This window comes from Macrotis lagotis, chromosome 4, assembly GCF_037893015.1.
Source record: "Macrotis lagotis isolate mMagLag1 chromosome 4, bilby.v1.9.chrom.fasta, whole genome shotgun sequence".
Taxonomy (NCBI): domain Eukaryota; kingdom Metazoa; phylum Chordata; class Mammalia; order Peramelemorphia; family Peramelidae; genus Macrotis; species Macrotis lagotis.
The window spans coordinates 79,474,560-79,488,939 of NC_133661.1; the positions used below are offsets into that span (position 1 = coordinate 79,474,560).

Here is a 14,380-nt window from a genome sequence, read left to right on the forward strand (position 1 = left end):
CTTCTGACTTTTTTTGTGGGAGATCTTTTGACTTTATATACAAATGAGGAAGCCCATACTTCAACCTAGTCTACCTGAAGAAGTCTATGCAAATTGCCATTCCAGCAGCTATACTTAAATCACTTGATGAAACCCTCTTTCTTCTTGTACAACCTTTCCCATTTTTGGCTTGGCCTTCTTTGCTACCCAGGAGCAATTCAGCTAGGTTAACTAACAATAACAGCATTTAGGGATCTCATTTGGGAATTGGCCATTTTCTGACACTCCTTTCCAAACTAGATATTAAACAATTATGCTCAAAATCTGGCTAGGTGGTGCAGTGAATAGAGCACCACCTGGAGTCAGGAGTCCCTGAGTTCAAATCCAGCCCCAGACACTTAATAATTACCTAGATGTGGCCTTGGGCAAGCCATTTAACCATATTGCCTTGCAAAATTAAACAAAACTCCAATATTCTCACCATCCATCAAAACCAAATGAGAACCTGAATTTGTTGGCACCACCATTGAGATCTCTGCCTCTTGGGGTAGGGGTGGCTAACAGAGTAGCAGGACTAGGACTCCTGATGGGGAGCCTGCAACTCTGACACCACTGGCAATGCTCCTGCACAAGTCTGGGATAGAGAGCTCTTGTCTCAGCTAAATAGTAACCAATGAATATAAGAAAATTTAACCAGAAAATTTAATCTAGGCGAAGTGATCCTACCTTAGAGGGAAGTGATAGAGCAATTGCGTATCCAGGAGATATCTCATTTAAGGAGGAGGAAGGGAGTCAACTCAGTTATAAATCTAGAGGTGAGAAGGGCTTGTTTTGGATTTTCTGAAATGATTTAGAAGCTAACAGGAGGTATTGGGGGAGCAACCATGAAAATGTTCTAAATCCATTGATTTGGGGTTCTGTACTTTGAGTTGGAGAGATAATAATCAAATAAAAATCTCACTTTGGTAAGCAATTTAGAAAAATATCACAGACAAGCTTAAGAATCAAAACTGGAAGCCAGAACTATGGAATGAAACCAAACAGGTGACAGAAGGTCCAGGTTACCTGACCAATTGATGCTCTTATTGCTACCACTTAGGTTTTCTGACTCCCTGGATGGTACTTTTTCCAATATATCATGCAGTGTTTTGATCAATAACTGTTTTGCTATTAACAATAATGATTTTCTCTTTATTTTTAAAAATAGTTTCAGGTCTTAAAAGACAAATGTATATATTTGACTAAATAATGGAAGGAAAGATGTTAATTACTAGAGTATTAATGTGTTAAAAATTCTAAATGACTAAAATACATGTGAACAATTTAGATAGATTTGGACTCTTACCTAGAAAGTACTGAGAAGATGGGAGGGAGGAGAGGGGATGACCCATAGCTAAAATGAATCGGAGTGACTGACAAGGTTTGATTATTATCTCTCCAACTCAAAATACAAAACCCCAAATCAATGGATTTAGAACAAACATTCCCTATCCTCCAACACTGTGACATTGGGCAAATCATTTCAGCCCCCTTGGTCTCAGTATCTTTAACTACAAATTAAAGGGGTTGGGAATGGTATCTTAAGATACTTTCCTGCTTTAAAATTCTATAGTCCAGGACAACTAACCTTTGATAACCAAGATCCACAGTTGAAGCAGTTAAACACCAAAAGAACTATAGCAACCCAAATATGCATACCTGTCTATTTTACTCTGGGCAACTTGATGATATATAGTGGATAGTGTTGGATCTGAACTTTGAAAAACTTGTTTTCTTATTAGCTGTGTGATCCTGGACAAACCATTAATCCTGTTTATTTAGTTTCCACATCTATAAAATGTGCTGGAGTAGAAAATGGCAAACCACTCTAGTATCTTTGTCAAGAAAACCTGGATCCCTGGTACTCTCAGCTTTTATTTGTCAAGAGAATGGATTCAAGTATCAAGAAAACTTAAGTCCTCTCTTTGACACACGAACTAGTTATACAAGCACTTAACCTCTCATTGCCTAAAGTAGTTAATACTGTAAGCTGTAGGGTTTTGTTGGTCTGTATTGACAAAGGTAGCTTTCCCACATAAGTTCCATAAACTAGAAAAATCACAGTCAGTCTAATCACAGATCCAGACCAAAAAGAAAATGAACAGACCATAAAGCAATGTAAACCCAAATCCCTGGGAGCCCATTCAGTTGTGGTCACTATTAGGAATTTTCAATCAATATAATGTTAAAGATATACTTACACCTTTACTACATAGATTTAGGTTAAAATGTAATTATATACTGAAAGGGAGTAGAGGATAAATGGGTCAAATGACAAAATGAGTTAGTTGTAGGGAAGAAAAAATATATCAATTGAAATAATCACCTGTTTACCTGTACATAAAGCAATTTGTCCTTTTCCTTGTAGAGTTGAGATAGCTCTCAGGTACACCTTTGTTGAAATATTCCACATATTTATCTTGTGCAGCTAGTCTTTGTATAACCAAGTTTTTGCAGCAGTGGCCTTGAGATAACTTGTAACAGATGTAGGTCTTCATGAGTTCCCTAAATTCTTGCTGCTATTACAAGTTCATGCATGTTCCTTAAGACCAGAATTATCTCTATTTGTTTGCTGAAAAGCCAACTCTCAGCAGGAGCAGGCAATGGAAGGAGGCAATGAGGAGTGTCTTAAATGAGATCAGACCTAAACACTCTCACAATGGAAATGTTGAAATTTGTTCCTCAGATATCTACTTAATATCCCATCTCAGATATGTTCATAGAGCTGGTAACTGGTATAGGTTCTCTCTCTCAAGAATACCCAAGTTCAAATCTAACTTCAGATAATTACTCGCTCCATGACTCTGGAAAATTCACTTGACTCTGCCTTAGTTTCTTTTCTATAAAAAGGGGAAAATATCATCTTCCCATGAATTTTGTGAGGATAAAAATAAGATGTTTCTAAATTCTTTGCAATCTTAAGGGCTATATAAATGAGTATTTTTGCTGACCTGGAAGCCTGATCAGAACTCTCACCTAACCCTACCCACTAAAAACCTTCTTAGCTCCACAGGGTCTGGAGTGCTAAGCCACAGAATTCAATGTCATTGTCACTACTATCTGTGCTTCCTTCAGTTATCAAAGGATATCTTAGGGCAGCTAGGTGGTGCAGTGGATAGATCATTGGCCCTGGAGTCAGGAGTACCTGAGTTCAAATACAGCCTCAGACACTTAATAATTACCTAGCTGTGCGGCCTTGGGCAAGCCACTTAACCCCATTGCCTTGCAAAAACCTAAAAAATAATTTTTCCAAATTTCCAAAGGATATCTGGAGGGTGAGGCCCCATCTATTAGTCCTTTTGCTAATTTGTGGCAGACATATAAACTCCACTTACTTCCTTTTGTCACTTGTATTCAAAATGACTATCTTCTAAGACCCAAATTCTTTTTTTTTTTAGGTTTGGGTTTCTTTCTTTCTTTTTTTGCAAGGAAAATGGGGTTAAGTGGCTTGCCCAAGGCCACACAGCTAGGTAATTATTAAGTGTCTGAGACCAGATTTGAACCCAGGTACTCCTGACTCCAAGGCTGGTGCTTTATCCACTACGCCACTACGCCACCCCACCAATTCAACTTTACCATTAACTCTAAGACATTCTGTTCCTCTCTGTTATCCCAATTCCAAATCTTTGTTCTGACCTCACTTTTTTCCCTTTGCTGTCTTGACCCATACTGAATGTTCAATGGGTGAAGATGAATTAGGGTTGAGGATTTGTAGAATGTGAACAACAGAAGGATAAAGGGACATGATGTTTCCTTGTACTGATCACCTTTGGAGTCAGGACTTAGATTTTTCCTTTCTTATCTTTCAACTTCAATCTCCCTTTCTATCGCCTCCTCCCCTATTTCCTAAAAACGTGTCCTTAGCTCTCTCCAATCCTTACAATTAAAAAAAAAGAAAAAAAATATCTTTTCTTGATCCCTTTATTTCAAGCTATTATTTACCTCCCCTTCTTTTCACTATCAAACTCACGAGTTATCTATTTCATGTCTTTTTCCTTGCCTACTAACTTTTTAACCATTAATAATCAGATTTTTTAACACAGACTTGGTTCTGTCTAAACTAATCCTTCCAGTTATAACAATCTTATAATTTTTTAATCCAATAGGCTTTTTTCCTCTCAATTTTCTTTTTCTTGACCTCTCTCATTCCTGGGTATTTTCTCCTCCCTTGGCTTCTATGCTACTGTTCTTTTCTTATTCTTCAACTTCTTACTACTCTTGCTCCTTCTTCTTGGTTGGTTTAACAGAGATCTATTTCCTGTCACTTATACATGAGTGCCTCAAGGCTCATGCTGCATTTTCTCTTGATGCCTTCTTCAATTGCTCTGTGTTTGTCATCTCCACATAGATTACATGGCTCCCAAATTCTTATCCTTAGTCCCAATATTTTTCATCATATCCTATATCGTACTGCCAACTTCCCTCTTGGACCTTTCTGGATTTTCCAGATTTCCTGTTTTATGTTTGATACATCTCAATCTCAATTTATTATCTTTCTCCTGGAACTCACCCATCCCTGAAATTTCTCTACTCTTTCTAAGGATATTACCATCCACCAAGTTTCCCAAACTCATAACCTCAGAGCAGGAATACATTTTTGGCAAATATTTAATAATTCTCAGAAAGAAAAAAAATACACATGACACAGCATGGGAAAAAGAATTATAGTTGTTCTTGATTTCAGAAGGCAGAACTAAAAGCGGTAAATAGAAGTGACAAAGATTCAGATTCAATTCTTTCTCCTGCTCCCCTTCCCTATAACCTTTCCAACAAAGTGGAAAGGGCTATATCAGATTTCTCATCACTGAGGTTCTTCAAGTAGAGGATGATGAACAGTACCACTTTTTAAGAGGGGATTTCTATTCAGGAATAGATTGATCTATATGATCCCTTCCAACTTTGAGATTCTGTGATTTTGGTGATTCTATTCTGAAGTCACAATTTGTGACTCAAATTTCCATTTACATGCTTGGTCTAGGAATAAATAAGAGCCAAAGATGAAAGTGAATCAAACAAATACAAAACAGGATGTATTTAATAGTGGAACAGTTAAATTTCTCCAATAGAATTTCTGATTACTCTTGGTTCTAAGGAAAGTATATTGGAAAGATCAACGAACTAGATGTTTAGACACCTGAATTTTTATCATGACTGCCACTTACACACTTCATCTTTCTAAGTCTCAGGTAATAGAATGAAAGAAGGGGGAATGGAAGTGTTTATTAAGTACTTTCTATATGCAATGTACCATGCTAAGTGTTTTACAAATATTATCTCATCTGATCCCCATAACCAACCTTGGGAGGTAGACTCTATTATTATCCCCATTTTACAATTGAGGACACTGAGGCAGACAGAAATTAAGTGATTTGCTTAGACTCAGCTCTCTATCATAACATTAGCTGCCTCTGTTTCCTGAGAGGGTTAGACTCCATGATTTCTAAGGCCTCTTCCAGCTCTGATGTTATGCAGTTCTGGAAGCATCATATTTTGGTCTTGTGTGGTATTGCTTTTATGCCAGAGGCCCCCTGTTTCTCTATTCCAACTGTCTTTGTTTTTGGAGGAATATGAACTCTGTTTTCCCACTGACCAGACAATAAAGACATAACTAAGAAATTCATGTCACTGTGTTAGCCAGATTGTCAAAATGTCATTTGTTCCCACATAGAGGGTCTGGAGCATGTTGGATTTGAGACATAGATGTGGCCACCAGAAAAATGAAGCTTGGGAAAGAAGTGGGGAAAATGAACTAGAAAGAAGGAAGGTAAGCAGAGAGAAAGAAAAGGCACCCACTGTTAAGCTGGAATGGGTGTCACAGAACCTAAGTTTTGCATCTTGCTTCCTTCTAAGTCAATGTCTTGGGCAAATCCCTTAGCATCTTTGGACCTCACTTTCTTCATCCAAAAAATGTTGGAGTTGTTACTACATGATTGTAGTAGTAGTACTTTATGATTGCTAAGATCCCTTTCAGCTCAAAATTTATAACCCTAAATCCTATGAACCTATGAATCTTGATGACTTGCCAAATCACTTAACTTCTTTTAATTTGCTTCCTAATTCTAATGCTTTCTTTCTCTTATTTTCTATTTATTCTGGATATAAATTCTGGATACTTGTTTGATCAAATTTGTTTGCCTGTTGTCTTCCATATTAGGAGTTTTTTGAAGACAGTGAATACAATTTGCATTTTTATTCCTCCAGTTTAGCATAGTGTCTGATATATAGTAGATGTTTAATGAATATTTATTGACTGACTATTAATTCTAGGATTTCAACTTTGCACATGTTACTCAGTAGTAATTGGCCCAAAATACGAAGTTTTCTGTGCTTTGTTTTAACAAATACAGGAAAACACTAAGATGATGAGAACAATTCTTGATGTGATAATAGTATACCAATATACATAATAATATTGGGGCATTGACTTGAATTGAGGTACAAAAAGCAAAGAATAGGTAGAGTTAAAACTCAGTGCTCCAAGACACAACCGGGGGTGTCTCAAGTCATTAGAATGTCCATGTCCTACCATCTGGAAGCTAATGCTTTAGTTGCCTTAACTTCATTTCATGAAGTCTACTGATCACTTTTTCTTTATGAAGAGACAATTAGCAAGACTTTCTCACTATAAATTTGATCCCTGTGAGAAAATAGCCATAACTTGATTTTATATATGATGTTTTTCCTGGATGGGGCTAACCTGGTCAGAAGTGAAAGGATTGTGTATAAATTGTTTGCAGATTTTTATAGCAGTACAGAAAAGTCTTTTACCATTTATATCACCATTAAACATGTTAGTAGCATTACTAGGATTATTAGAAGCAATATTATCAAATGGAAGTTTTGGATACAAGGAAGTTTATATTCTTTTTTTAGGAACACTCCAGAAATATGTGGCAAAGGTAGAGCATAAAGGGGCAAATATCCTGAAGAGAAGGCAAAATGTACTTTGGTAGGAAAAAAATTGAACAATTTGTGTTCCTAGAGGGGTTGTTAAAGAGATAATTACTTTCTGGATAGCAGCTAGAAGGAATCAAAAGGTGCTGATGAGGCCTAAAAAAATCTCAAGACAGTTAACTAGTAGCAAGGCTAGCTAATTTGTACTTAGGGATTTATACTTTCTATTAACTTTTAATACAACTGGAATATACTGCTTTCCAGTGTTCAAAAGGAAAATAGGAAAAAATTCATCTTCTTAATATTTTTGTTGCAATTATATTTTTGTAGAAAAGCAACAAAGAAGAATCACGTCTTCCTATTTCACTAATCTAAAAAAAGAGTCTCAAGAGTTAGGAGATATTGATTATAGACCCAAATGTGTATACCAATCAGATGAATGACATGGGTAAAATCATTTAATTCTCATGGTCTAATTCTTCTCATCTATAAAATAAAGGAGTGGACTAGATCACTTCTAAGATTTCCTTTCATCTTCAAAATCCAATATAGTCTGTGAATTTTAAGTCTAAATTACTTAACTGGACATTACAGTTCACCTGCTGGTAAGTGACTCAAAGTATAGGCAGTTCATTCCTTCAACTCATGTCTAATATTGCTTAATCATTTTTAGTGTAGTACAACATCATGCTTACATTTATGTATTAAAATTACTAAAAATATTTTCTTCTCCACATGGAGGGGACTAGTATTTTTCCCCATAAGTTTAAAACAGGAATCATTGCATAGTTTGCCCCAATCATGTTCATATTTTGATGTGCACCAAAGGTCTGTCTGCTCCTCCTTCAGTGTTTCCATCAATCACTGGAGAATTGGATATTCTGTGTTCACATTTGCTGTTAAATTCTGTCTCAAAGCAAAAACTAAGAATGCTTTTTATGGCCAGCTATTGAAGAGAGTATTCATTCATTCAAAAACATTTATTAAGCTTCTACTTGTCTTCCTTGTGAGAAAGGAATCGAATAACTTCTCTTGAGAGCCTTGAATGCCAATGAGAGTCTTGATTTGATGCAATAGAGAAAGCTTCATTTGTAAGGACAGTAAAAAAGGGAAATACTGTTTGAAAAGACTGACCTAGTGACCCTGCAGGGAGGCCAGAGGAAGGAGCCATAGCTCTTCTAAAAGACCTATTCTGACCCATAAAGTTTCAATGCATTTTTGGAACATGCGAAGTCAAGGGTTCTCCTGGTGAGAGTCTGGATTTTTAGGCTATTTTCTTACATACAATTCTCTTAGTATCATTCTTTCCTCTAACAAGACTTCCTGAATAGTTAAGCTTTTGCAGAGTTTCCAATATCCTCTGTTCCTGCCTATCAGCAAAGATTCTCCCCTTCCCTTTCTTCCTCTCCACTCTCCCTTTCTCTTACTTTCCCTTCTTTCCTCACTCCCTTCCATGTCACTCCCTTGTCTTTCCTTTCCCTCATTTCAAATCATGGGAGGGTAGAGGGGTTCCATAGCTTCTCAGAGCTTAATTCAAATATATAAAGAGGTGATTGTCAAAGTATTTTTGAAATGATGTTTTGTTTCAGGATATTCTTTACAATACAAAAACATGGAGTCAACTTCTTTGCATCCCTCATAATGCCATCATTGTACCATTAAATAGTATCAGACCAAGCACATGCATGCATTACATGCACATACACAAACACAAATTGTCTGAAACCTTACACCAGTGTTCACATCCAGTCTGCTACTATCAGGTTCATCTAATAAAACAAACTCTGCATAACTTCCAAATATGTCATCCCTCCTCCAGCAGCCCTCTGTAAATTATGTGTCAAATAAAGGTTCAGCATCACTCAGGGAAGTTTATAGTGAATTAGCCCTTTTTACTCTTGTTTCAGAAGAAATCTATGAGGCCAAGGCAATGATGTCATCTGATTTAGAGGTTCATGTCGATTTTATAAGGAAGGGTGGGGACTTGTAGTTCATGTACTTGGATACAGCCAATAATAAATTTGAAAAAATGAAATGTCTTTTGATCACTGTTTCTCCCATCATGAGAACACATTTATTATGATTATGACAAAGCCAGCTTAAACTGGAATGGTTTTTTTTATTGTACAGGGTACTACATATGCAAATGAGAAAAAATGGCTACATGAGTCTTTTTTTTTGTGGTAAATGAGTTTTTAAGGATTTCTGTCAGTTTAAAATACGAGACCATCAGTCAGTGCACTGACTGGCATGAAGAGACTCTTTAGTGAAGAAAATGGTACCAAGCAAGAGAAGTAATCTTTAATTAGAAAGAATACACTTCTAAATTGGGTCTATTAATAGGATGTTGGCTGGTTTATATAACAGCACAGCTAACACTGAGTTACTGTCATGTTTCAATGCTAATGATAGTTGAAGTTCAAAGGTTGACTAGGCTGATTTCTAACATAGTATTTTTTTGGAACTCATTAGATATAGCAAACAACTGGGTCTTTAAGTTAGCCAAGAATGACATTCAAGAGACTATAATTTCATTAGTTTATGTATTTTGTTCTAAGAAATCAGGGTATTTTCCTTCCCCTGTCTCTCCTTGTCTAGTAGAATAGAAATTATTTGATGCTGTAGACTGTTTTTCATTTTTTGTCTCTATCCTCTCCCTTTCCCCCAGTGCCTAGCATAATATTTTAAACATAGCAAGGGCTTCATATATAGTTACTGAATTGAATAATTGTTAGTTTAATTTTATTTTTATTTATAATTTAAATAATTCTCCTGATTATTAAAAAACAATATCTATATTCTTTAATTGTCTTATCTCAGAATACATTTATTTATTTATGTATATATGTAGATAGATATGTATGTATATATGCTCCTGAAGTTTCCAGACCATTCGGATATTGATATCAAATAATCTAATACTCATCCTCACTTAAAAAGCAACAAAACCTGAAGATTGGACTAAAATTCAGCTGAAATGTTAAAATTCTAGTTAAAAAGTATTTCAAACGACAAATTCAATAAATTTTAAATGGAAATTACATCATAGTACTTGTAGTTGCAAAAATAAAATGACTTTAATAATCTCTCCCACTAGAGGAAGTAGGGATAAAGATATGTCTTCTTTCTGTTCTGGGTGTATTACTCTACCTCTGTTTTCCCCTTCCCTGAATGTCTCTTAATTCACTTTGCCATTCCTTACCCTATTCTAAGCTTCTCATAAATCATAATATGGAAATGATACATACATTTAAATTATTTATTTTATTAACAAATATCTTTGTACCCCCCCTTTTTTTAGATTTTTCAAGGCAATGGGGTTAAGTGGTTTGCCCAAGGCCACATGGCTAGGTAATTATTAAGTGTCTGAGGTTGGATTTGAAAACAGGTACTCCTAACTCCAAGGCCGGTGCTCTATCCATTGCACCACCTAGCCACCCTGTATCCCTTTTAATATTAAAAACATATCGATCGAATTCCTTTTCATTTCTCTGAATAAAAAAACTTACTATATCTATTATTTGGTTTTATGGTAGTATATTGATCTCTTTGATTTTTCTTTTATGGTTCATAATGGAAAAAAAGTCACCCACACAAACAGTTCACTCCTCCATCCTTTCTTCACTCTCTAAACTATCTTAAAGATTGAGATTGCTATATCACAAAGCATTCTCTTGACTAAGGTTCTAGAAAAAATTACAACTAGCTGTAACCAATGATGATAGAAATATGATTTATTTGCCCTGACCTACACCTGTATGTTAACTTGATTCTAATTTGGGAATTAGACTGAGCAGAGCCTTGGTTCAATTTCTTCTATCATTTTTCTGGGATTTGTGGAGAATGATTGCTTGTCCCATGAATTTCTTGGTTACCAAGCAGATTAATGAAGCTCACTGTTGTGAGATAATGACTTTGCAATGTAATCATCTGGAGAAAGGACTTAGAAATAAGATTCTAAGAGGTGTCTATTTATTTTTTAAATATTTTATTAGTTTTTCAATTATATACAATAGTAGTTTCTACCTATCAAGGAAATGTCTATTTAGCCTCTCAATTTTTTTCTTGCCATCATTATCAAATAAGATTTAAAGATGGCAGATATATAATATTCCCTGGTAAAATGAATGAGATAGAGCAGAAGGACACAAGTCAGAAGTCCTGGAGTCAGAAGACCTGGACTTGAATCTCAATTTTTTCACAGGCTACCTATGTAAAATTGATATATTTAAACTTGCTGAGCTTTAGTTTTCCCCATCTGAAAAATGGGGCAAATAATTCTTGCACAGAATTGCCATACAGCACAAATAATATAATCAAATATGATAAAGCATAACAAACATAAGGAACTATTGTTATTATTATTATTATTGTTATTATTAAAGAGTTACTCCTAGGGTTGTCGTAAGACAAAATTAACATCATATATCAATCATCCTGCTCTGCAAAGGACAAAAATGGAACTGCTGAAGGTTTAAATTATGCCTCACAGGCTAGAAGTGAATATTTGAATGTTTTTCACCCTTGAAATCAGTGATCTTGGAGGACCCCATTTTTGCTCAGAAGACTTGGGGAAGAAGACAAACAGGAATGAAGGAGATTCTCTTCTTTAATTGACTGAATTGAATTTAGAGGGGATTAAAATATCAATTTGGAATCTGACCCCTGCTCAAGGTCAAAGATGTTCAAGCTGGGAATAATTATAGATGAAGTTGTTCCCTGGGCCTATTGGAAAGCAGATCTTGGGGGGGGGGAGGGAACATTCATTCAGGGATGAGCCCATTGAAGGATTGTCAGAGATCTTGGAACAAGGTCAAAATCATGTTCCATTCTTTTTTTCTCTGAGGCAATGCTTATAACAGTCCATGGAGATAGGTGGCAGAGATTTTCTTCTCCCTTCTTCTCCCTTCTTCTGCTCCACCCAGAATTAGCAACAATGCACCCATCTCCCATAATAGGTTCCAAGGCAAAGAATGCATCATTGTTTCTTGAAGCCTGTTAATTGATAACCTGTTACAACAGCTCTCAAAGTATGATCCAGGGACCCTCATAAGATTCTGTGAGTCTGAGAGGTCAAAACTATAGTTATACTAATACAGACATTTTTATTTTTAATATGATAAATATCACTAGATTTTACCCACACAAACAAAAAGTCTTTGAGGCTGGGCCATGGTTCCCAATAATTTTTAAGAGTGTAAAGGGATCCTGAGACAAAAAAGTCTGAGAACGTCTGCCCTACATCTGATATTTAGGTTTTTCCACTTTCATTCAAAGCTAGGATGACTCTCCCCCATGTTACTCCCACCCCTGAGTAGAATAGATATCTTTAATTTGATATACAACTACCCACCATGATATATGCCCCAGGACTGGTACATCTGTATGATTAGCAGCTCTAATATAAAACTCTGCATGGAAGAGATGGGGCTACCATCACGTCCCAGCTATGACACAATATGATACTGAGGTAAGCATTGTACTACTGCAGAGGATGACTGTGTGATATTCTTTGGCCCTAGCCAATATTGGCCTACTTTAAAAACCTTTTCTAGAGAGCCCATTTGACTCTGCTCCATACAGGGTTTTCATCTGCTCTTCAAAAATGGGAGGCAGGTAAATAGAAGGAAATCACAAGGAACTCAAATAATTCCTGAGATGAGGTGTTGTCCAGTCACTTCAGTCTCTTCATGTATCCCACTGGCCTTCATCTGTTTTTTTTTTTTAGGTTTTTTTGCAAGGCAAATGGGGTTAAGTGGCTTGCCCAAGTCCACACGGCTATGTAATTATTAAGTGTCTGAGACCGAATTTGAACCCAGATACTCCTGACTCCAAGGCCAGTGCTTTATCCACTATGCCACCTAGCCGCCCCTTGGCCTTCATCTGTAACTGTTGCTGATTATAGTTTCATCATGTCTTCTCTTCCAAATGAATACAATTCAATAAAGCAAGGTTCTGAAAAAATGGTGAATCCTTGTGATCCACAAAAGCATAAAACACATGGGAGAAAGAAGGTGAAGAAGAAACAATCACAAGGAGATGCTGGATTTCTGCCATGAAGTATGGGACATGGATGGCAAGATACCCTCCTGAGAAAAATTGTGCAGCAGAAGTCAAGGGAAGCTTTGTGCTGGTAAAGAATGACTCCCATGAGGAGTGCAGCATGAAATTATAGGAGGGAGAAAAGTCCTCCTTCTAAGTGTTTCTTCCTTATTCTACCCAACTGATCTCAGGCAGACTTGCTATACAGCTCCTTTCTGAAGGCATGAAGGCTTTCGGAAGATCAGCCAGCCAATGAAGAACACAGCCAACACGATCAATGAGAAGAGGACCATAAGGAAGACATATGTCGAATGGGTGAGGGGTGGATTCCTTTGGCTTTCTGCTGGGATCATATTGGTCAAGTTCAGCATGTAACCCAAAGTCCATCCAGCATCACTTTCTCCGATCTGGAGAGAGAAAGAAGGGGAGAGGGAAGGGGGATTGGATAGGATGGAAATTTTGTTATTCAAGATTTGATTTAAAAAAAAAACAAAACTCCACCAACCTGATCATTCAGCATCCTTATCCACATTTATACTTAGAGGTCTTGCATTCATCCATTCAATAAGCATTTATTAAATAACTACTGCATGTATTAATGGGCCCTGAGGAAGAGATGGTTTAGAAGAATAATGTTTCCTGTAATATTTTCCAAGTTTAGGATTAAACTCCACTGATTTAAAGCAAATAAATTAGTAACAAGAAAGGACTTAATGACCCCAGTTAATCTCAGCAGCAATTCAAAATACCAACTTTCTAATAAGTCTCTCAGGTGAATGGAGATCAGATCCCTTGGAATTTGCATTCTTGGTTTGGAGTGTGTGGCCTCTGGCATTCCTCTTTAATTTGGATTTTAGATTTCCTCTACCATGTTCCCTTCATCTCCCATCTCCCTATTCTCTTCCTTTTCCAGTTCCCCTTTATGTGTTGACTTCCTCTATTAAAATGTAAGCTCCTTGAAAGTAGAGGCTATCTTTCTTTTTCTTTTATTATATCCCTGGCTCTTAGCACAAGGATTGTCACTTTTTAAGTTCTTTTTTTTTTTTAGGTTTTTGCAAGGCAAACGGGGTTAAGTGGCTTGCCCAAGGCCACACAGCTAGGTAATTATTAAGTGTCTGAGACCAGATTGAACCCAGGTACTCCTGACTCCAGGGCCAGTGCTTTATCCACTATGCCACCTAGCCGCCCCTACTTTGTAAGTTCTTAATAAATGTTTGTTGAGAAACTGGCCCCTCATGAACCTTATAATACTAGACATTTACCTGTAAACCCACCCCCCATGCCTGATCTAAGTTAGATCATGACTTGCCTGCTTTTGGACAATTAGTTATAGTCAGTTGAGGAAGATACCTCCAATCTCATTTAGGAGTATTGGAATGACAAATGGGGAGGGGGTGATAGACTGTATCTGAGGATAGAGTCTGTG

General features: G+C 36.6%; 1 protein-coding gene across 2 annotated transcripts in view; it reads right to left on the reverse strand.

Annotated features, from left to right (window-relative positions):
- Positions 1-4,437: 4,437 nt before the first annotated feature.
- The window catches only part of ENTPD1 (ectonucleoside triphosphate diphosphohydrolase 1), a 111,081-nt gene continuing 101,138 nt past the window's right edge, over positions 4,438-14,380 (reverse strand). Inside the window, exon 9 of one of the 2 annotated variants that reach the window (XM_074233267.1) lies at positions 4,438-13,361. In XM_074233267.1, the coding sequence (XP_074089368.1) occupies positions 13,155-13,361 (207 nt within the window). In that variant the 3' untranslated portion in view covers positions 4,438-13,154. The remainder of the gene's footprint in view (positions 13,362-14,380) is intronic. The other variant, XM_074233266.1, reaches the window with a different exon arrangement.